General features: G+C 57.2%; 2 protein-coding genes across 13 annotated transcripts; one reads left to right on the top strand and one right to left on the bottom strand.

Annotated features, from left to right (window-relative positions):
* Nucleotides 1-312: 312 nt before the first annotated feature.
* Nucleotides 313-7287, top strand: P2RX6 (purinergic receptor P2X 6). 11 transcript variants are annotated; one of them, XM_070065928.2, is made up of 12 exons: nt 328-698; nt 1189-1339; nt 3332-3403; nt 3664-3739; nt 3859-3952; nt 4064-4144; nt 4245-4386; nt 4548-4573; nt 5591-5684; nt 5798-5863; nt 6012-6089; nt 6218-7287. In XM_070065928.2, exons 1-12 carry the CDS (start codon nt 409-411, stop codon nt 6338-6340), a joined length of 1293 nt encoding a protein of 430 aa, XP_069922029.1. In that variant the 5' UTR covers nt 328-408; the 3' UTR covers nt 6341-7287. The 11 variants fall into 11 exon arrangements, 9 of the variants coding, with proteins under 9 accessions (XP_069922030.1, XP_069922028.1, XP_069922027.1 ...); XM_002723453.6 differs by having other exon boundaries at nt 338-698; nt 4464-4573; XM_070065927.2 differs by having other exon boundaries at nt 319-698; nt 5591-5863.
* Nucleotides 7288-8266: 979 nt separating this feature from the next.
* Nucleotides 8267-11783, bottom strand: SLC7A4 (solute carrier family 7 member 4). Of its 2 annotated transcripts, none has more exons than XM_070065921.2 (5): nt 11706-11783; nt 10014-11051; nt 8994-9634; nt 8690-8798; nt 8267-8576 (listed from the first exon to the last, which is right to left on the bottom strand). In XM_070065921.2, the coding sequence occupies exons 2-5, from the start codon at nt 10993-10995 to the stop codon at nt 8401-8403; spliced, it is 1908 nt and encodes a 635-aa protein (XP_069922022.1). In that variant the 5' UTR covers nt 10996-11051; nt 11706-11783; the 3' UTR covers nt 8267-8400. The 2 variants fall into 2 exon arrangements, with proteins under 2 accessions (XP_069922022.1, XP_051696990.1); XM_051841030.3 differs by lacking the exon at nt 11706-11783 and adding an exon at nt 11167-11290.
* Nucleotides 11784-22199: the final 10416 nt, after the last annotated feature.

Below are 22199 nucleotides of genomic sequence, written 5' to 3'. Positions count from 1 at the left end.
GGGCGCCGGTCGCCCCGGCAACCGGGTGTTGTAGGTTGCGGACCTACGACACCCGGTTGCGCTGCCTCCCCAGGGCGGCTAAGACCCGCGCGGCTGACCAGGCAGAAGGCTGGGTGCCTTGCGGGCGTTTGTTCTTCCCGCCTCCCTGTGAGGTTCAGCAGCGCCCCCCTTTATGGACTGGGAAACACGCCTGACTCCCCAACATTGCTTGTTGACCTTCAGAATCTGCACGCTCAGCGGTCACTTCTTCCTGGTGCCCTCCGGGGACACGAGAGGACAGCCCCCTTCTGGGCTCCTGCAGCCCCCATGCCCTCCTCTCACGGCACTTAGAACACCTGTCATTCCCTATCTCAGGCACGGAACTGCTCCTCTCTGCTCCCAGGGCCCCACAGAGGGACTCTGCAGACGATGGGAGACCCAGGGCAGCTGGGGCTTGGGACTGAGCCCAGAACTCTTGGTCGAGGCTGGTGTCCCTTTAACAGCGTCTGGCCTGGCCAGCCTGTTCAGCTGCCTGCAGCTGCCGTGCTGACTCATGTGTCCCGGCAGCCGGCAGAGGCTGAGAGCATGGGCTCCCGGGGGGCTGTGGCTTACTGGGGGCTTCTGGATTACAAGACGGAGAAGTATGTGATGACCAGGAACTGGCGGGTAGGCGCCCTGCAGAGGCTGCTGCAGCTGGGAGTTGTGGCCTATGTGATAGGGTAAGAGAGACTGGCTGCTGGCCAGGTTGGCACGAGGGATCAGGGCTGGTCCTGCGGGGTTGAGACTGGCTCTCTAGGGGCCTGGACTGGTTGGTGTAGGGGTGGCAGGCGGGCAAGAAAAGCGATCCATCCATCCAGAGGCCAGTGGGATACAAGAGCGAGCTGCCCGTGTGGGTCCTGCTGCCTCACCAGGGCCTTGTCCCCAGCCCTGTGCCATTGCTGTGGGTGCAGAGTAGAATTGGCTGCACTGCAGGGCAGGGGTAGTCCAGGGACACCAGCAGCTCTGGCTGGGGATCCTCTTTAAGGAGGGAACTGGGCATGTGGGGTGATGGAGAAGGCTAGAGAGCAGGCAGGGACTCGCAGTACTGGGTTGGCAGCCTGTAGAATATGTGTGTGTGTGGGGAAGGGGGCTGAGTGTGTAGGGCCCAGTCCTGCCACGCTGTTCCAGTGTGCCGGGGACACACAACCCTGCCTGTCACCTCCTCCCCAGGTGGGCCCTCCTCACCAAAAAAGGCTACCAGGAGCGGGACCTGGACCCGCAGATTTCCGTCATCACCAAACTCAAAGGGGTTTCTGTGACCCAGATCAAGGAGCTGGGTAACCGGCTGTGGGATGTGGCTGACTTCGTGAAGCCACCGCAGGTGGGTTGCCGCGGTGCTGCTGCCCTAAGAATCTGGGAATGCATAGGCAGGGGCCAAGGGGACCGGGATCGGGAGGCAGGCCCTGAAGCTGCTTTGACAAAGGCTGTGTCTAGAAAGGAGCAGAGAGTCCAGAACGCTGAGACTTGAGCTCCTGGTACAGTGGGAGGCCAGGGCCTGGAGCTCCTTGTAGCGCCCATCCGTGACCTGGGGTACCGCCGTCAGGTGTGCCCCTCCCAGCCTTCCATCTCCCACCAGCTCGTCCAGGGTGCCCAAATTGTCACCCCACTGCCACGACCAACACACCTGCCCCGGCCAAGGGCAGCTGCCTTCTGCGGTCCAACCATGACCCATGACAAATCACTTCCCCTCTCCTGGCCTGGCCTGTCTTTATCCAGTGAGGGCTGTGACACCCACCTGTGCCAAACCCAGACCCACAACCTAACCACAACACCTTCCTATTCCTCCCAGCAATTTTTTAAAGATTTATTTATACCTTTGAAAGTCAGAGTTACACATAGAAAGAAGAGATAGATAGAGAGGCAGAGAGATAGAGATAGGGATAGAGATAGAGATAGAGATAGAGATAGAGATAGAGATAGAAAGAGAGAGAGAGAGAGAGAGAGAGAGGTCTTCCATCTGCTGGTTCACTCCCCAACTGGCTGCAACAGCCAGAGCTGCGCCAAACTGAAGCCAGGAGCCAGGAGCTTCTTCCAGGTCTCCTACGCAGGTGCAAGGTTCCAAGGACTTGGACCATCTTCCACTGCTTTCCCAGGCCATAGCAGAGAGCTGGATCGGAAGTGGAGCAGCCAGGACTTGAACCGGTGCCCATATGGGATGCTGGCACTGCAGGCGACGGCTTTACCTGCCACGCCACAGCACCAGCTCCTCTCCCAGCACTTTTCACTGCCACCTCTCCAGTGCCTGGATGAGACTGTGGTCTCCTGGCGGCCCTTCACTTCTCCCCTCTGCCCCTAAGTGCACGTCGCACAGCAGCTGGATTCAAGTTTTACCCTGGATAGCATCACACAGCCTGATAATCGCATCTGCTTTCTAGCTGCTCATGGCAGGGTTGGGGAACGTCCAGTCCATGGGCCTCAGGTGGGACTTGGAATTCAGTACGTGGGCAGTGGGCTGATTTTTAAGTTGATCATTTTGTGCAGTCCGTGAATAATGTTGTTATAAATATCCAAGTCCCTCCCATGCCGGCTGCCACCCAGGCCCTCCGTGACCTCACTGCTGCCACGTCCTGCCTCCCTGTGCCCTCGTCACCGCCCCTTCCTAGGGGTACAGTCCCCAAGTACATGACACTGGGGCGCTGGCCCCCTCCCTGCGCATCTTTGGCCCCCCAGGCAGCGGTCTCCATGTGTTCTCTTAGTCCTTGCTGTCCCAGTGCTGCCTTGCGTGTGATGAAGGCCCAGTCCCCTCTCGCCTGGGAGGGTGCCTGGCCCAATACACCTCTGTGTCTCCAGTGCGTAGGAGCAGGAAGGGCTCTCGGCAAATTCTGGTTGGGTAGATGACGGTGATCATGAGAAATAATCTTTCTCTTTTTAAAAAAATATTTATTTATTTGAAAGACAGAGTTACAGAGAGGCAGAGGCAGAGAGAGAGAGGTCTTCCATCCACTGGTTCACTCCCTAGATGGCTGCAATGGCCAGAGCTGGGCCAATCCAAAGTCAGGAGCCAGGAGCTTCTTCCAGGTCCCCCCTGCAGGACCAGGAGCCCTAGCACTTGGGTCATCTTCTACTGCTTTCCCAGGCCATAGCAGAGAGCTGGATCAGAAGTGGAGCAGCCGGGACTCGAACTGGCGCCCACATGGGATGGAGCATGGCCCCGAGAAGGCATCTTGTCTCCCAGAGAGGGACCTAGGCATCTGCCACCACCTGCCTCATCAGAGGCACTCTCTCAGGGCATGGGGCCCAACCAGGCTACCAGCTTCTGTCTTCTCCAGTGGATGCAGCCACGCGGGGGCTAACCCTGAGACTCACCTCCTAGGGAGAAAATGTGTTCTTCTTGGTGACCAATTTCCAGGTGATACCGGACCAAGTTCAAGGCAGATGCCCAGAGGTAAGCTTGCCCAAGAGCTTTCCAGTGGGTCTCTACTTCTCCTTCCACGGGAAGGTGGACCAGAAACACAGAGTATCCAGGCAGGCACTCTGACATGGGATGCGGGTGTCTCAAGTGGTGTGATGCCCACCCCCTTTTATTTGCATCCTCCAGCTTTTCCATGTGCCCCCAAGCTCAGGGTACCCTTGGAGGCTAAAGGAGGGAGACAGCTGAGACATCGCCCTGGGCCCTTGGTGACTCTGCTCTCTCACCCACCTCAGCATCCCTCTGTCCCGCTGGCTAATTGCTGGACCGACGAGGACTGCCCTGAAGGGGAGACAGGGACATACAGCCATGGTAATGAAGACTCCATGTGTCTCCCTGTTCCATCTATACCACCCTCCTCCCCACTACCCAACACCCACCCTGGCTCCTGTAGAAATTTCAGAGCCTAGAATTCATCTTGTGTTTTCAAGGCATCAAAACGGGCCAGTGTGTGGTGTTCAATGGGACCCACAAGACCTGTGAGATCTGGGGCTGGTGCCCAGTGGAGGGTGACACCGTGCCTAAGTAAGTCTCCCACCATCCCTCCAGGCAGCCCTGGACCCCTAGGACAGGGCCCCCCCCCGGGGGGGGGGGATGGGATGGGTAGTGTCTTTCACCCCTCTCCTCCACCTGCAGGAGGCCCCTGCTGGTCCAGGCGGAGAACTTCACCCTGTTCATCAAAAACACCGTGACCTTCAGCAAGTTCGACTTCTCCAAGTGAGTGTGAGCAGGTCCCAGCTGGCCCCAGACCCTCTAAGGCTGGCCCCCCACCCCACCCCACCGCTGCCTTGTCTGATCCCCTCCTGGTCCCTCCCAGATCCAATGCCTTGGAGACCTGGGACACCAACTATTTCAAACACTGCCGCTACCATCCACACTCCAGCCCCTACTGCCCCGTGTTCCGCATCGGGGACCTTGTGGCTGAGGCCGGGGGAGACTTTGAGGACTTGGCGTTGCTGGTGGGTCTGTGATGGGGGCAGGGTGCTGGGAGGGCTCCAGGCGCTCCGGCTGCTGGAGCAGGGGTCGCTGTGTGCAGGGCGGCTCCGTGGGCATCAGCATTCACTGGGATTGCGACCTGGACGCCGGGGGTTCAGATTGCTGGCCCCACTACTCCTTCCAGCTGCAGCAGAGGAGCTACAACTTCAGGTGTGGCCCCTCCCCCACTGCCCTCAGTGCACATGTGTGTCTCCCTCCCCCTGTGTTCCTGTAGGGGCTAGGACAGCCTGCAGCCAGGGCCCAACTCTCTGGATGCTCCACTGTGTGGGCATGCTCTCAGCCCCAGGGCCCCCAGCACAGGTCCTCTCTGGTATCCCCCTGAGCCCTCCACCCCCTCCATCCCCACCCTGCGCCCAGTGTGGACCCTGGCACAGCCCCTCCTCCACCTGACTCTGGCATTTTCCCTCCAGGGCACAGGGGCCTTTCATTTCTGTCTAAAACATTCCTTCTGTTTTATCCAAAAATTTCCCAAAGCCTACAGCAAACTTTAAAGATTGATACCATGAACCTCCTCTGGACTAACTGGGATTTCTGTTGGTTTTGTTTTACCATGGATTGTGCCAATAACAGTCCTACATCTGTTTTCCAAGGATGCACTCGACAGATCTCAAAGTGCCTTTATTATCATGTCTTGGATACCACACACTGCATACATGCATACCGCATCGTACATGTGCACACGCATGTGCCCATACACACCAGTGTACACAAGGCCACCAGGTTTGGGGAAGATACCCTTTGACGTAGATCATCGTGCCCTGCCTGTTGTCGGCTAACCCAGCCCTTTGTAACCACATGGGGGTGGCTCCCCCAGTGCTGCACTTCCTCGGCCACATCCTGGGAGGGGGTTCATTTCCCTCCAGTTCCTGGGGAAGAGTGAGTTCCCCACCCCGGGGGAGCCCTGGGCCTGCCCCCACTCCAACCTGCCTTTCGTTTCCCATCCCCGGTGTGTGCTAAGGGCCCCTTCTGTTCCCTTGAGCCCTCAGCAGGCAGGGAGAGGCAGGCCCTGGTTTGCTTTCTTCCATGCCCTCAATCATGGCAGAGGGCCAGGACTCAGGCATGAGCTTGGGGTTCCTGGAACCAATGGATAAGTAACACCTGGGAGGACCAGCCTGGCCTGGACGTGCACAGAGTAGGTGACCAGGGCCCCCTCTCTCCTGCCCCCAGGACAGCCACTCACTGGTGGGAGGCTTCAGGTGTGGAGGCCCGGAGCCTGCTCAAGCTCTACGGAATCCGCTTTGACATCCTCGTCACTGGGCAGGTAGGGACTGGGCTGGGACGCGGTGTGTGTGGTGGCGGGGGACAGACAGACATGGCTGGAGGAGGCGTGGGCCATTGTCATAGGCCTCGAGCCTTAGCCCAGCCCTCTGTCAGGCAGGGAAGTTCGGGATCATCCCCACGGCCATCACAGTGGGCACGGGAGCTGCAGGGCTCGGCGTGGTGAGTGTGACCGCTGTCAGAGCTCCCTCTGGCTGCAGCCAGCATTGCTCCAGTCTGCTGAGCACACTGACTCCGGGTGAGAGCTGGGGAGATGGCAGGAGGGCTGGCTGAGGGACCAGGATGGGGGTTGTCCCTGCCTCTTGCCCAGGTCACCTTCCTCTGTGACATGCTGCTGCTGTATGTGGACAGAAAAGCCCATTTTTACTGGAAGAAAAAGTATGAGGAGGTGAGCGTGGGCCTGCAGCTCGGGCTGCATGGCTGGGTCTCCCCCAACCCCACCTCCGGGTTCTGCGCCAGCGGGACGGGGAGCAGGGAGGGGATGCTGGGTCCTTGACCCATTGTCTTTGACCATAGGCAAAAGCCCCAAAGATGACTGCCAAGCCCGCATGGATCAAACCTGCTTTCTCACTCGGAGCCCGGCCGCCCAGGTGCCCAAGGCAGGCCTCAGCGCCTGCCCCCAGGCCAGCCCATTCCTGAGCCTGTACTGTCCCCTGCTTGGGTGCTTGGGGGTTGGGGCCCTGCCTGGGGGACCTCAGGGACAAAGCCCCTATAGGAGTGTGGTGGGGGGAAAGGGAAGAATTCTCCTCCAACTCCTGGACTGACCGTCCCTCTGGGGCCTGGGGAAACACAGAAGCCACGTTTTTGTTTGGAGGAGAGCAGTGGAGATGGGGTCGGCCATGGAGACGGTGACAGGTAGAGGGCCACCCCTCCCCCAGCTGATGAGTGCCAGGCAGTGGGGCCAGAGTTGGCAATCCTTGGCTCCTTGGGGACCTCCTATATGCCTCTTTGGAGACCCCCAACTCCTTAGAACCTGCACACCACCGGAGTTCCGGCACCCTAGGGGTGGGAGACTGTTCGTCTGGGGTTCATTGCACTCTGGGTCACATCTAGGAACCTGTCAGGGCAGCTGCCCACTCTGCCTGTGGGAGGTCCTGACCCTGACCTTGGGCAGAGCAGAGTGGCTGGATGGAACGTCCCCAATACAGGACATAGAGCTCCTCCTCAGGCTGGCCAGGTTCTGGCACTGGAATCCCCCTGGTGTGGGGGGGGGGGCAAGTCCTACCAATCTCCCTGTGCCCCCCAACCCATGGTCCAAACTCTCACTTGATCCCAGCGTGGGGCAGGGATTTGGGGGGTACCCACCCCAGAGAGGTGAGGGGCTGCCTTCTCCTGCTGGGGAGGGCACCTGCGAGGGGTGGAGTCACCTGGGGCTTGCATCTGGACTTTTCTGGCACTTGCAGCCTCTGCAAAGCCCTTAGGCTCCCTGCCACCTTCAGTCCCCTGAGACTCATCTCTAGGGAAGCAGGCTCTGAGGGGCTGGGCATGGGGCGAAGCCTCCTGGTTCCTGGAGGCAGGTCACATGGCCCCATCATCCTCTGGGAAAGCGGACGTCACTGCTGGAGTAAAGTGTGCCAAAGCCAGCAGCTTCCTGTGTCATCCTTGCGGGCCGGGATAGGAAGGGGACACGCCAACTGTGGCTACAGGACAGCCCCCGGGGAGGGAGTGCAGGGCGGGTGTGAGGTCTTCTGGGGCTCTCCCTTTTCCCTTTGCACTTGGAGTCCCCCAGCCAGCAGCTGGGCTGGAAGGCAGCTGGAGCAGGCCCAGCTTCTCACGTACCTTGTGCACATACATGTCTACTGGACACGTGTGTCCCCTCCTGAGCCTTTATGCCAAAGCCCTGGCAGAGGGGTGTAGAGAAAGAGAGACAGAGACAGCAAGAGCATAGGCTCTGGGCACCCAGGCTTTGAAAGCTGCTGGTTCAGTCCCCACGCAGATGTGCAGCTAAGTGGATCAGGTGGGCACAGGCACCTGGGTGTGCCTTGATGTCCCTGGACAGCCCTAGGGCACACGCCCTGCTCTCTGGGAGCCCTGGGAGACCAAGGGAACCCCAGAACCCAGCTGCCCTTTCTGGGTAGCCTCTTTGAGGGGCCTAGGCCTTGTACCCTGAGTCAACCCTCTAAAGGGGCATGTCGGGAGAGCTATCATGGACACCTCGTGCCTGCTGTGCGTGGCCCCTCTTTGAGCCAGGCAGAGGGCCCTGGCTCCTGACTCAGGGTGGTCCCAGGGTGGGTGGCCTCCGCTTTGCCGAGCCGCAGCATCTTCGCTGTGGACTGAGCACAATCTCACGGTTCCGACACGCACAGGTGAGGAGGACTCAGTGCCACAAAGAATGTCAGGGCGGACTTGGCGGTGGGCCGCGTATCTGGCCGAGCAGTTCTTATTCTGCATCCCTGAGGCAGCTGGCCTCCTCTCCCACCACCCACTCCCTGCCTGCCCAGGTAGCGGGAGTTGATCAGAAAAAAAGGAAGGTGTCAGGTGATGAGACAGCTACACCAGGGGCTCAACCCCTGGGCTGAAGTCCTGAGGCTTCTGCCCCACCCCCCACCCCCGCCCCATCCGCAATCCCCGGCAGGCCTGCACACTCAAGCTGCCCTGGACAGAAGAAGCTCCCCCCACCAAGCCCTTCAAGCCTCCCGATGCAGTGGGGAAGGCAGGGAAGGCATGGGCAGTCCTCGCTGGCCTCCCGCACTGGCCAGCTACTCCGTGCAGCCAGGCTCGTGGGCTGGCGCCTGGCCGGGGGGCTGCACGGGCTGCACGGACTCCTCCAGGCTGCTGCTGGGGAACACCACGTAGCGAGTGGTGATCGGCCCCGGTAACTCCCGCTGGTTCTCCTTGCTGTGCCTGATGCCATAGCCGAAATACACGACGAGTCCTGCATGGGCCGGGGGAAGCGGGCAGTGGCATGAGCCTGAGGGGGCAGATCCCAGCCCTCCTGGCCCTCCCCCTGCCGTGCCCTGGAAGCCCACCAGGCTGGCTCCCACTCACCGATCAACAGCCAGATGGAGAAGCGTAGCCAGGTGAGGTAGCTCAGCTTCAGCATGAGGCAAATGTTCAGGAGGATGCTCAGGGCTGGCGTGAGGGGCACCAGGGGAATCTGGAGGGGCACACGCGTGGGGCTGAGCAGGGCTGCAGGCCCGGGCTCCCTTCTGTTTCACTTGGCCCCGCGCCAGGCAGAGGGAGAGTGGGGCGCGGGTGGGAGAGAGGGGGCATAGATGCCCTGCCCCTCCACGAGTCCTGGTGCATTCTGGGATGGCAGAGGAGGAGGAGGACGGGGTGGAGGGAGCGGTACCTGGAAAGTGTCCTGCCGGTGCTGCTGCTGGTGGACCCCCAGGACCAGGAGGCTGAGCAGAAACACGGTGCCGCTGAGGAGCAGCAGCAGGAAGTAGCCCCAGCGTGGCAGGCTCAGGGCCGAGTCCCCGAAGACCACCACGCAGTCCAGGATGATGGCTGAGGCCACCAGGAAGCCGAGCGCCCAGGTTACGGCGGCTCCAGGGCCGCATCCGCCCAGGAAGCCCAGGTAGGGCTTCAGGGCCGGTCGCAGGTGCCCAGGCTCAGCCACCGAAGCCTGAGCGGCCTCCACCAGCTGGATGTGGTCCGAGAAGGAGTCGTGCTGCTTGCCCAGGGGGCCAGGACTGGCCGGGCCGGGGGAGCTGGGCGGGGAAGTCTTTTGGAAACGCAGCACGATGATGCTAGCAGCCACGAAGGTGTAGGCCAGCAGGGTGCCGATGGACAGGAACTGGACCAGTGCCTCCAGGTCCAGCAGCAGTGCCAGGAGAGCCATGAGGACCCCGAACACCAGGATGCCAACCACGGGCACCTGTGTCCGGGAGTGCACGCGGGCGAACACCTGGAAGAACAGCCCGTCGGCCGCCATGGCGTAGACGATGCGTGGCAGGGAGAAGAGGTTGCTGAGCAAGACGGTGTTCATGGCTGTGGCAGAGAGTGGGGAGGGTCAGTGTGGGGGGTCTCTGCTGGGAGCAGGTGCATGGGGAGCCCCTTGGGAACATGGGTTGAGTGGTCGCTGTCTAGGTGCTCACAGCATGCGTGTGTATGTGTGGGGGGGTGTGCTGGATTGTCAGCCCTCAACCCGGAAATGGGCACCCAGTTTAGGCCGTCATGGGAGAGTCTGATGGCAGCTGAGTCCCTCTGCCCAGAACTGACATTCTGTGTATAATCTTGTCAGAGGAGCCCCGCCCCCGACTCCCAACATGCCTTGGTAGAGAGTGGCACTTCCCTGGGCCCATTATACAACTGGCAAAACTGAGGCCCAGATGGAAGTGTGTTCCCTGGAAGGCTCTGGGTCCCTTACCGCAGATGGAGCCAGCCGCCACGATGAAGCCAGCCCAGCTGTAGCCCCGCCGGTAGAAGGCGTCAGCGAGGGCTGAGTCGGGATCCAAGCTGTGCCAGGGCACCATGAGGGTGAGCACGGTGGAGACGAGGATGTAGGCACTGGCTGCCAGGCTGAGGGAGATGGCGATGGCGATCGGCACGGCCCGCCGCGGGTTCTGGGCCTCCTCGCTGGAGGCAGCAATGACGTCAAAGCCCACAAAGGCGTAGAAGCAGGTGGCGGTGCCGGCCATGATGCCGGAGAAGCCGAAGGGTGCGAAGCCGCCCTCCTCGGCGCTCCAGTTGCGGGGGCGGGCCAGGATGAAGCCCAGGATGACGATGAAGAGGATGACCATCAGGCTGATGGCCGAGAAGGTGTGGTTGAGCCAGGAGGACACCCGGGCACCGCAGGAGACAAAGGCAGAAGCCAAAAGGAGGATGCCGGCTGCCAGGAAGTCTGGGTAGTGGGCCAGGAAGGGCACCTGCCAGACGCCCACGTGGGTCTCGGTGAAGTTGCGGATGCTGTGGCTGAACATGGCATCCAGGTAGCCACTCCAGGCACGGGCCACCGCGGCGCCACCAATGAGGTATTCCAGGAGCACATTCCAGCCGATGAGGAAAGCCCACAGCTCACCCATGGACACGTAGGTGAACAGGTAGGCAGAGCCTGTTCGGGGTACGCGAGCTCCAAATTCTGCATAGCATAGGGCAGCCAGCAGCGAGGCCACGGCGGCCACGGCGAAGGACAAGAGCACGGCAGGGCCAGCCATGTCCTTGGCCACCGTACCTGTGAGCACATAGAGGCCCGAGCCTACCATGCCACCCACGCCCAGCAGGGTCAGGTCCAGTGTGGACAGGCAGCGGCTCAGCGAAGTCTCCATGGTGGACTCCTCCAGCGGCTTCAGCCGGTTCAGCTTCTGGCAGAGGCGTGCCAGGCTGGCGGCGCTGGGCAGCCCCCGGGCCATGGCAGCTGGCAGAGAGGAGCACCACACTCACCACACCACACTCACTGCTGGGCGACCTATCAGGGACAAAGGGGAGTGACAGGCTGCCCGCCCAGGTTCTGGCCAGCCCCCAGTCCTCTCTGTATCCCCGCTATGGGGATTCCCGCTGCTCCCCGCCTCCCCCCAGGGTACCTGCACCTGCCGGAAGGCTGAGATGGGGCCCTGCCAGGGCCTGCGGGGAGGGAGAGGTCCCGTCTGCCTCCAGGGTAGCCAAGGGGGCATGTGCAGACTGGCGCCAGCTCGGCAGCCCTGAGGGTGGGGAGGAGGCAGCCCCAAAGGAGCAAGAGGCTGCGGACAGCTCAGTGGTCTGAGATCCATGAGCCAGGTGAAATCGGAGGCTTCCCCGGGCTCCCGGCCAGGCCGTCAGGACCCGGAACAGGAGCCGCTCTGCAGACCGGGGCGTGGCCCAGGCGGCCACCTGGCCTCAGACAGCACGGTCACCCCCCTCCACTGCCAGGCTGAGGCATCAGCGCACCCAGCACACACAGATGCGAGAGGTGGAGGGGCGGGCAGCGGTTCCCCGGGCCCTGATTCCCGGAGCAGCGGCTCCGAGCAGCTCCCTGCGCCCAAACACCATCGGCGCCAGCTCCGCGCGCCCCTGTCCGCAGTTACCCAAGCCTATTCCCGCTACTGGGCCTGAGCCCGTCCGGGCAGGAGCCGCTGCAACCCACCTGCTGTCGTGGCCGCCGCCGCCGCTCTGCGTGCTGCGCCTGCCCCGCCCGCTGGCACCGCCTGCGCGCAGGGCCCGCCCCCACCTCCAGGGACTGGATCCAGCGCGCTTGGCTCCGCAGCCCCTAGACCCCGCCCGGTGCGGCACAGAGACCCACCCACCGCCACACACCCAGACAATCCACCCTACCCATAGATCACTCAGTTCTATGGAAACCCCAGCCTATAACACAGGAGGAAGCCCCAGATCATGTCACTGGGCAGGGTCCACGGCTGGGGGTAGCCAGCGCCCCTACCTGGGCCTGCAGGAGATACGTGCTTTACCTGTCAAGCCGACACGTGTTTGTCACTCACCCTGGTACCAAGCAGCCCTCCTCGCCCTCTCCCTCCCCAGCCATGGCGCTGTGGGCTCTGTGAACTTCAGGTGCAATGAAATGGGGGGGGGGGGTGGTTTTGGCTGAGTGGCCCTGGGCAATCCCTGGCCTCTCTCCTCTAATGGCATGGCAGGAAGCCAGGGTCACACATCTTGGCGAAAGAGTACACCCTTTGGAGAGTGTTCTGTGAATGAGTGACTCACACCCACTGTTCTGCGTCTCCAGGTACAACGTGTGTTCCTCAAAGCAGCCTCCTAATAGAATCTTCAGCCCGCTGGTGGGGCCACCCCTGGGGCCTCACAAGCCATCAACAGCTTCTTCGACCCTGGGAGCACCTGCCAGGCCTGGGAGCACCCGCAACTCAGGGGTACTGATTTCTCCATGTCAGGCCCCGTGCCTGGGGCTTGAGTCCCGGGGCCCCACCAGGTGCCCATCACAGACTCCCCACCACTCCTTCCTCCCTGGAGCCATTTCTTGGAAAATGAAAGAGTTAGTGTGACAGGATGTTAATAAACGATAATAACTCAAGGCGAGCAAAGACCCATGCAGGTACACATGCTACAAACCAGCACGCCATATACATTTTGAGGTTTGTGCGTGGTCGTGGAATCAGCTATATCGTAGGGGCACCTGCAAGCCTGCCTGGCTTGATGGCCTGGTGACAGGGTGGTGGACTCTCAGATGACCCCAGGGCCACTTGGTCAACACCCTGGATGACATCCAACATTTTGCTGGTACTGCTTTGAGGAGCTTCTCAGAAAGGCTCTCGCTTCCTGTGGACCTGGCATATCCCCTACCCTCCCCCTGTGTTGCCTGAACTTAACTTAGCAGATGTCCCTTGTCCTGAAATGCCTTCACAGAAGTCTAGAAAAATGCATTTCAGACCAAGAGGCTTGGGCAATTCTGCATGGAGACTTCCCCCAAGGTCTTACCTCTGATTGGCTTATCATGTGTTTGGAGCACTTTTTTTTTTTTTTTTTTTTTTTTTTTTTTTTTTTTTTGACAGGCAGAGTTAGACAGTGAGAGAGAGAGAGACAGAGAGAAAGGCCTTCCTTTTTCCATTGGTTCTCCCCCCAAGGGACCGCTACAGCCGGCGTGCTGTGCTGATCCGAAGCAAGGAGCCAGGAGCTTCCTCCTGGTCTCCCATGCGGGCGCAGGGCCCAAGCACTTGGGCCATCCTCCACTGCCTTCCCAGGCCACAGCAGAGAGCTGGACTGGAAGAGGAGCAACCGGGACAGAATCCGGCGCCCCAACCAGCACTAGAACCCAGGGTGCCAGCACCGCAGACGGAGGATTAGCCAAGTGAGCCATGGTGCCAGCCTGGAGCACTTTTTAAAAAAAATATTTTATTTATTTGAAAAACAGAGTTACAGAGAAAAGTAGAGACAGAGAGAGAGAGGTCTTCCATCCGCTGGTTCACTCCCCAGATGGCTGCAACTGCCGGAGCTGAGCCGACCCGAAGCCAAAAGCCAGAAGCTTCTTCTGGGTCTCCCACGTGGGTGCAGGGGCCCAAGAACTTGGGCCATCTTCCACTGCTATCCCAGGCCATAGCAGAGAGCTGGATCAGAAGAGGAGCAGCCAGGACTAGAACCAGTGCCCATATGGAATGCTGGCACTTCAGGCCAGGGCTTTAACCCGCTGTGCCACAGCGCCAGCCCCCACTTTTTTTTTTAAGATTTATTTATTTATTTGAAAGGCAGAGTTACAGAGAGAGAGAAAGGGACAGAGAGATCTTCCACTTAGCTGAATCACTCCCCAAGTGACTGCAACAGCTGGGGCTGGGCCAGGCCACAGCCTGGAGCAAGGAGCTTCAGCCTGGTCTCCCTCGTGGGTGGCAGGGACCACTTGGGCCATCTTCTGTTGCTTTATCAGGGGGCTTAGTCAGAAGTGGAACAGCCGGGACCTGGAATCAGTGCCACGTGGGATGCTGGTGTCACAGGTGGCAGCTTAACCCTCTGAGCCACAACACTGGGCCCACGGACCAGAGGACTGCAGGCACCAGCCCACAGCAAGCATTTGAGACCAAGCTTGGTTGATGCAGTGAATCGTATATTTCTAGGGACATGGCGGATCAAGTCCTGGGACCCCCTGAGCAGGGACCCCACTTACACCACGCAACAACCTCAGGCAAGTGCAAGAGGGAGAAGTAGCGGGGGGATGATTTCCAACTCACTCTAGGAAGCCAGGGTTACTCCGACACAAATCCGACCAAGAAACCTTACAAGAAAAGGAAGCTACAAGGCTAATATCCAGGGCCAGCGCTGTGGCATAGTGGATAAAGCTGCCACCTGCATTGCCAGCATCCCATAGGGGCGCCGGTTTGAATCCCGGCTGCTCCACTTCTGATCCAGCTCTCTGCTGTGGCCTAGGAAAGCAGTAGAAGATGGCCCAAGTTCTTGGACCCCTGCACCTATGTGGGAGACCCAGAAGAAGCTCCTGGCTCCTGGCTTCGGATCAGCGCAGCTCCGGCCGTTGCAGCCATCTGGGGAGTGAACCAGCAGATGGTTTACTTTCAAGTAAAATTTAAATATCTTTGAAAAAATTATTTATTTATTTGAAAGAGGGAGAGGGAGAGGGAGAGGGAGAGAGAGAGAGAGGGAGAGAGAGAGAGAGAACTTGGACTATCACCCATTGCCTTATCAGGTGCACTAGCAGGAAGCTGGATAGGAAGCAAAGTAGCCAGGACTGGAGCCAGCCCTCTAATATTGCCTGTGTCGTAAGCAGTGGCTTAAACCCACCGCACCACAATGCCGGCCACAGGCTGTTCACCCTCACCACCTGTATTAGCATTGTACTGGAGGTTCTAGCCGGGGGAAAACGAAACAAGAAAAGGAAATAAGAGGAATCTAAATTGAAAAGGAAGAAGTCAACCATCCCTACTCACAGACTACATGATCACTATAGAAAATCCTAAGGAATCTACGAAAAGAAAAAAGAAAACACCAAAACCTGGGATTGGCATTGTGGTGTACTGGGTTAAGGAGCAGACTGACACACCCTTATGCGGGTTAGGAGCGTCTGGGCTGGACGGCTGCCTTTGCCTCCGATCCAGCTTCCTGCTAACGCACACTCTGCCAAGCAGCAGGTGATGGCTCAGTGCTTGGTTTTCTGCCGCCCGCCCGTGTGGGAGACCTGCATGCAGTTCCTAGTTTGTGGCGCTGGCCTGGTCCAGCCCTGGATGTTGGCAGTCATCTGGGGAGTGAACTAGCAGATGGAAGATCCTTGCTTTGCCTTTCAGATAAATAAAAATTAACTTCTTAAAAAAAAAAAAAAACTATTAGAACTAACAAAAGCTCAACAAAGATGTGGGATACGAGATACGTGTTTCTATATCCCAGCAATGCACTATCCTAAAATGAAATTAACAGAACAATTCTATTCTACACATAGTGTCAAAAATAATAAAGTACTTAGAATAAATTCATTTATAAAAAGTCTTTGAGGGGCTAGTGTTGTGGCTGAGTGAGTTAAGCCACCGCCTATGATGTAGGCATCGCTTTTTTTAATTTTTTTAATTTTTTATTTTTTTTTACAGGCAGAGTGGACAGTGAGAGAGAGAGACAGAGAGAAAGGTCTTCCTTTGCCGTTGGTTCACCCTCCAATGGCCGCCGCGGCCGGCGCACCGCGCTGATCCGATGGCAGGAGCCAGGAGCCAGGTGCTTTTCCTGGTCTCCCACGGGGTGCAGGGCCCAAGCACCTGGGCCATCCTCCACTGCACTCCCTGGCCACAGCAGAGAGCTGGCCTGGAAGAGGGGCAACCGGGACAGAATCCGGAGGCCCAACCGGGACTAGAACCCGGTGTGCCGGCGCCGCAAGACGGAGGATTAGCCTAGTGAGCCGCGGCGCCGGCCCAATGTAGGCATGTCTTATGAGCACCAGTTCAAGTCCTGGCTGCTCCACTTCCCATCCAGCTCCCTGCTAATGTGCCTGGAAACACAGTGGAGGATGGCCCAAGTGCTTGGGCTCCTTCTACTTGCATGGGATACCTGGATGGAGTGCCAGGCTCCTGGCTTTGGCCTGGCCCAGCGCTGGCTGTTAAGGCCATTTGAAGAGTGGACAGTGAAGGGAGGTCTTTCTTTCTTTCTGTCTTTCTGTCTTTCTTTCTGTCTTTCTCTCTCTCTCTCTCTATCTCTATCATCTCTGCCTTTCAAATAAATAAGATAAATCTTTTTAAGGGCTGGCGCTGTGACACAGTGAGTTAAAGCTCCAGCCTGCAGTGCTGGCATCCCATGTGGGCACTGGTTCGAGTCCTGGCTGCTCCTTTTCCAATCCAGCTTCCTGCTGTGTGCTTGGGAAAGCAGCCTAAGATGGCCCTGAAGTCCTTGGGCCCTTTTATCCACCCAGGAGACCTGAAGGAAGCCCCTGGTTCCTGGCTCCTGGTTTCGGCTTGGCCCAGCTCCAGCTGTTGTAGCCATCTGGGGAGTGAACCAGTGGATGGAAGATCTCTCTCTCTCTCTCTCCCCGCCCCCTATGTGTGTGTGTGGCGGGGGGAGTGAACTAGCAGTTGGAAAATCTGTGTGTGTGTGTGTGTGTGTGTGTGTCTTCCTCTCTCCCTATTGCTCTGCCTTTCAAATAATCTTAAAAGGAGGAGGAGGAGGAGGACATGGAGCCGCCTGCAGCACCGGCATCCCATATGCACACTGGTTCGAGTCCCAGCTGCTCCCATTCCAATCCAGCTCTCTGCTAATAGCCTGGGAAAGCAGAAGAAGATGGCCCAGGTCCTTGGGCCCCTGCACCCATATGGGAGACCTGGAAGAAGCACCTGGCTCCTGGCTTCTCATCTGCTGACTTCTGGCTGTTGCAGCCATCTGGGGCATGAACCATCAGATGGAAGACCTCTCTCTCTCTCTCTTCCTCTCTCTGTGTAACTGCCTTTCAAATAAATAAATAAATCTTTTTAAAAAAAGGACAAAATTGGACAGTTCACAATTCGTGATTTCTAAACTGACTACAAAGTCACAGTAATGAAGACTGTAGTATTTACATACAGTGGTAGAGATCGATGGGATAGAACTGCATCCAAAAATAAACCCTTCTTTATGGCCTATTGTTTTTTAATAGTCTTTCTTCTTCAGAGCAGTGTGAGGTTCACAATACATTGAGCAGAAAGTACAGAGAGTTCCATTTACTGCCAGTCCCCACACAGACACAACCTCCCCGCCAACCTCCACTCCAGAGCCGTGCATTTGTTACAACCTAGGGGCCTACGCTGACACGTCCTTATCACCCAGAGTCCATGGCTGAAAGAAGGGCTCTCGCCTGCGTTGTGCAGCCCGTGGGTTCTGACACATGTGTAATGTATACACCGTGAGTAGCTGCACCTTCCTCAAAATCCTCTTGCTCTACCTTTTAATGCCTCCCTCCCCAATCCAGGAAAACAACCGTATTTCTACTTTTTTTTTTTTTTTGACAGGCAGAGTTAGTGAGAGAGAGAGAGACAGAAAGGTCTTCCTTCCATTGGTTCACCCCTCAAATGGCCGCCACGGCTGGCACTGCGCCGATTCGGAGCCGGGAGCTTCCTCCTGGTCTCCCATGCAGGTGCAGGGGCCCAAGCACCTGGGCCATCCTCCTCTGCCTTCCCGGGCCACAGCAGAGAGCTGGACTGGAAGAGGAGCAATTGGGATAGAATCCGGCGCCCCAACCAGGACTAGAACCCATGGTGTCAGCACAGCAGGCGGAGGATTAGTCTAGTGAGCCATGGCGCCGGCCCTACTTTTCTTTTTTTTTTTTAAGATTTATTTTCTTTATTTGAAAGGCAGAGTTAGAGAGAGAAAGGAAGACATGCACGCACACACACACACAAAACAAATCTCCCACCTGCTGGTTTGCTGGTTTACTCCCCAAATGGCCGTAGTGGCCTCAGCTCAGCTAAGTCGAAGCCAGGAGCCAGGAACTTCATCTGGGTCTCCTACATGGCTAGCAAGGGCCCAAGCACTTGGGCCATCCTCCACTGCTTTCCCAGGAGCGTTCGCAGGGAGCTGGATTGGAAGCAGAGCAGAGGGGTCTTAAACAGGCTCTCAGGTGGGGTGCCAGTGTCAGCAGGCAGTGGCTTAACTTGCTACGTCCCAACGCCGGCCTCCCATCTTTTTATTGTCTCCATTGAGTTACCTTTTCCAGAATGTTCTGGAAAAAAGATTGGCCTTGCTTAGCAATATGCATTCAGGGTTCCTCTATTTTTTCATGGCTTGTTACTCCACTGAGTAACTCCCTGTTGTCTGGATGGCCGAAGTTTCTCCACGCACCTACTGAACCACATCTTGGTATCTCTCCAGTTCTGACAATAATGAGTAAAGCTGTAATAAACATCCATGCCCAGGTTTTTTCTGTGGCCACATCTTCGACTCATTTGAGAAAACACCAAGGAGTGTGATTGCTGGGTTATGTGGTAAAAATATGTTTCGTTTTGTAGGAAACTGCCGGATTGGGGGCCAGTGTTGTTGTGTAGTGGGTTAAGCCACAGCCTTTGATGCCAGCATCCCATCTGGGCACTGGTTCAAGACCTAGCTGCTCCACTTCAGATCCACCTCTCTGTTAATGGCCTGGGAAAAGCAGCAGAGGATGGCCCAAGTGCTTGGGTCCCTGCACCCACATGGGTGACTCAGGAGAAGCCCCTGGCTCCTGGCTTTGGATCAGCGCAGCTCCAGCCATTGCAGCCATTTGGGGGGTGAACCAGTGGATGGAAACTCACTTACTCGCTCTCTCTCTCTCTTTCTCTGCCTCTCCTTCTCTCTCTATGTAACTCTGACTTTCAAATAAATAAATAAAAATTTTTTTTTGACAGGCAGAGTGGACAGTGAGGGAGAGAGACAGAGAGAAAGGTCTTCCTTTGCCGTTGGTTCACCCTCCAATGGCCACTGCGGTGGGTGCGCTGCAGCCGGCGCACCGCGCTGATCTGAAGCCAGGAGCCAGGTGCCTCTCCTGGTTTCCTATGGGGTGCAGGGCCAAAGGACTTGGGGCATCCTCCACTGCACTCCCAGGCCACAGCAGAGAGCTGGCCTGGAAGAGGAGCAACCGGGACAGAATCCGGCGCCCGACCGAGACTAGAACCCAGAGTGCCAGCACCGCAGGCAGATTATTAGCCTATTGAGCCGCGGCGCCAGCAAATAAATCTCTTTAAAAAATATTTGTTTTATTTGAAAAGCCAAGTTAGAGAGACAGACAGAGAAAGGTTTTCAATCCTCTGTTTCACTCTCCAAATTGCATAAACAGGGACATAAACAGGGAGCTGGATCAGAAATTACAGAGTTACAGAGAGAAGTAGAGACAGAGAGAGAAGTCTTCCATCTGCTGGTTCATTCCCCAGATGGCCGCAACAGCTAGAGCTGTGTCGATCCAAAGCCAGGAGCCAGGAACTTCTTCCAGGTCTCCCACTTGTGTGCAGGGGCCCAAGGACTTGGGCCATCTTCCACTGCTTTCCCAGGCCATAACAGAGAGCTGGATCGGAAGTGGAGCAGCCAGAACTCAAACTGGCGTCCATATGGGATGTTGGCATTGCAGGCGGCAGCTTTACCCGCTATGCCACAGCACCTGCCCCTACCTTAGTCTCTTGATTCATCTAAAATGACACAATCTGGCTGGGAGGTGAACAGCAGGCAGGACTGGCATCTCCAGCCCAGGCCACCAGTGGCCACACTGAGAGGCACCAGGAGCCTCTGCTCTGTTACGTTGCGTGTGTCTGCCTCTGAGCTGCTGGCAGGAGGGCGGAAAGATGAGGAGTGAGTTGATTGTTTTGGTCGCGCAAAGACTGCGTTACACAGAGTCCAGGATGATCCTTGTGGCAGGTAGGAGGCAGGAGTGCGGGAACCGGGTCGAGTGCAGCTCTGTTACACCTGCAGATGCCGGTTGTCCTCCCAGATGGGGTGGAAACTGGTTTGAGATCTCCCCCGCCTTCCCTTCCTACTTAGATGAGGATACTTAAAAAGCTCGTGGGGAATTGGAGGTAAAAGCTACGTTTATTTGTGTGCAAAATATTTTTGAAACCTGTGCATAGTTTTTTCATAATAGGCATTTCCACAATTTTCTTTTTAAAGATTTATTTATGTGCTTGAAAGGCAGAGGGGGAGAGAGAGAGAGAGAATCTTCCATCTTCGCTTCCCAAATGGCTGCAACAGCCAGGCTTGCACCAGGCCAAACCCAGGAGCCTGGAGCTTCAGGGTCTTCCACGTGGGTGCAGGGGCCCAAGCACTTGGGCCATCTTCTGCTCCTTTCCCAAGCACATTAACAAGGGAGCTGGATCAGAAGTGGAGGAGGTGGGACTCGAACTGGCACCCACATGGGATGCCAGCACCACAGGTAGAGGCTTCACATTGTATGCCATGGCGCCGGCCCAGTGAGAAAGATTATGTGGCTGCCTTGGAAAACAGCTGCGCAGTCTCTTCAGGTGCTAACTATGAAGTAGATGGGATGCAGCCCTTGTGTTCCAGGTGTATATATGTTAGGTAGGAAGATAAGAAATCAGCCTCTCTCTCTCTCTGTGTGTGTGTGTGTGTGTGTGTGTGTGTGTGAGAGAGAGAGAGAGAGAGAGAGAGAGAGAGAGAGAATCTTCCACCTGCTTGTTCACTCCCTAAATGGCCACAACAGCCTGCGCTGGGCCAGGCTGAAGCCAGGAGCCAGGAGCTTCTTCTGCAGCCTCTGCTGCTTTCCCAGGCACATTAGCAGGCAGCTGGATCAGAAGTGGAGCAGCCAGAGCCGGAAGCGTTGCCCCTAGGGGATGGCAGCGCTGCAGAGGGGGTCACCCGCTCAGCCTCAGCAACGGCCCCAGGTGTATCCTTTTCATGAAACTTGGCGGGCACCCTTACTGCTACTCTGTCTTACGTTTGAATTCTTTCTTGTATGAAGAAAAGCACCTCTATCCCACCCCAACCCCCATAACATACGTACACAAGAGAAGTGAAAGTGTGCGTCCATGTGGAAAACAGCCTGTGAATTTCCATAAAAGTATCATTCGGAAACCACTTGAACACCCGTCAGCTGGTGATGGATAAATAAACTGATTTAGCCATACACTGGAATAGTATTTGCCTATACAAATCAAGCGCTGATCCAACATAGATGACTCTTGCTCAGTGGAAGAAGTTAGCCACAAATGACCATATGGTAAATTATTTCATTTCAACCAAAGATCCAGAACAGGCAAATCAGTAGAGACAGAAAAGAGGTTAGTGGTTTCCAGTGGGTCGGGGAAAAAGGAATGCTAATAGGTACTGCAGTTAGGTCGTGGTGATGGTTGCGTAATTCTCTGAATATATTAGAACTTCTGATCTGTATCACCATGTGTGAATTATAAAGCTGCTCTAAAGACAGGGGGGCGGGCACTTGGGCCAGTGGTTAAGCTGCTGTGTTTGGATAATGGCGTCCCATTTCAGAGTGCCTGGGTATGGGTTCTGGCTCCATCCCTGGTTCCAGCTTCCTATTTTTTTTAAAGATGTATTTATTCATTAGAAAGGCAGAGTTACAGAGAAGCAGAGGCAAAGAGACAGAGAGGTTTTCTATCCGCTGCTGGTTCACTCCCTAGATGGCCCAGATGTCTGCAACGGCTGCAGCTGAGCTGATCCAAAGGCAGGAGCCTGGAGCTGCTTCTGGGTCTCCCACGCAGGTGCTGGGGCCCAAGGACTTGGGCCATCTTCCACTGCTTTCCCAGGCCATAGCAGAGAGCTGGATCGGAAGAGGAGCAGTCGGGACTAGAACTGGCACCCATATGGGATGCCGGCACTGCAGGCAGTGGCTTTACCCGCTATACCACACTGCCAGCCCCTGGTTTGATTGTTAAATCATTTTCTTCTTCTGAATTCTTTTCCTTATAATGTACCTTTAAATAATTAATTAGGCCGGCGCTGCGGCTCAACAGGCTAATCCTCCGCCTAGCGGCGCTGGCACACCAGGTTCTAGTCCCGGTCGGGGCGCCGGATTCTGTCCCGGTTGCCCCTCTTCCAGGCCAGCTCTCTGCTGTGGCCTGGGAGTGCAGTGGAGGATGGCCCAAGTGCTTGGGCCCTGCACCCCATGGGAGACCAGTAGAAGCACCTGGCTCCTGCCTTCGGATCAGCGCAGTGCGCCGGCCGCAGTGCGCCGGCCCGCGGCAGCCATTGGGGGGTGAACCAATGGCAAAGGACGACCTTTCTCTCT

This window comes from Oryctolagus cuniculus, chromosome 21, assembly GCF_051225735.1.
Source record: "Oryctolagus cuniculus isolate XC-2025 breed Fujian yellow rabbit chromosome 21, ASM5122573v1, whole genome shotgun sequence".
In the NCBI taxonomy this organism is placed as follows: domain Eukaryota; kingdom Metazoa; phylum Chordata; class Mammalia; order Lagomorpha; family Leporidae; genus Oryctolagus; species Oryctolagus cuniculus.
Note: the sequence above shows the minus strand (reverse complement) of the source record. Positions and strands in the feature narration are given on the sequence as shown.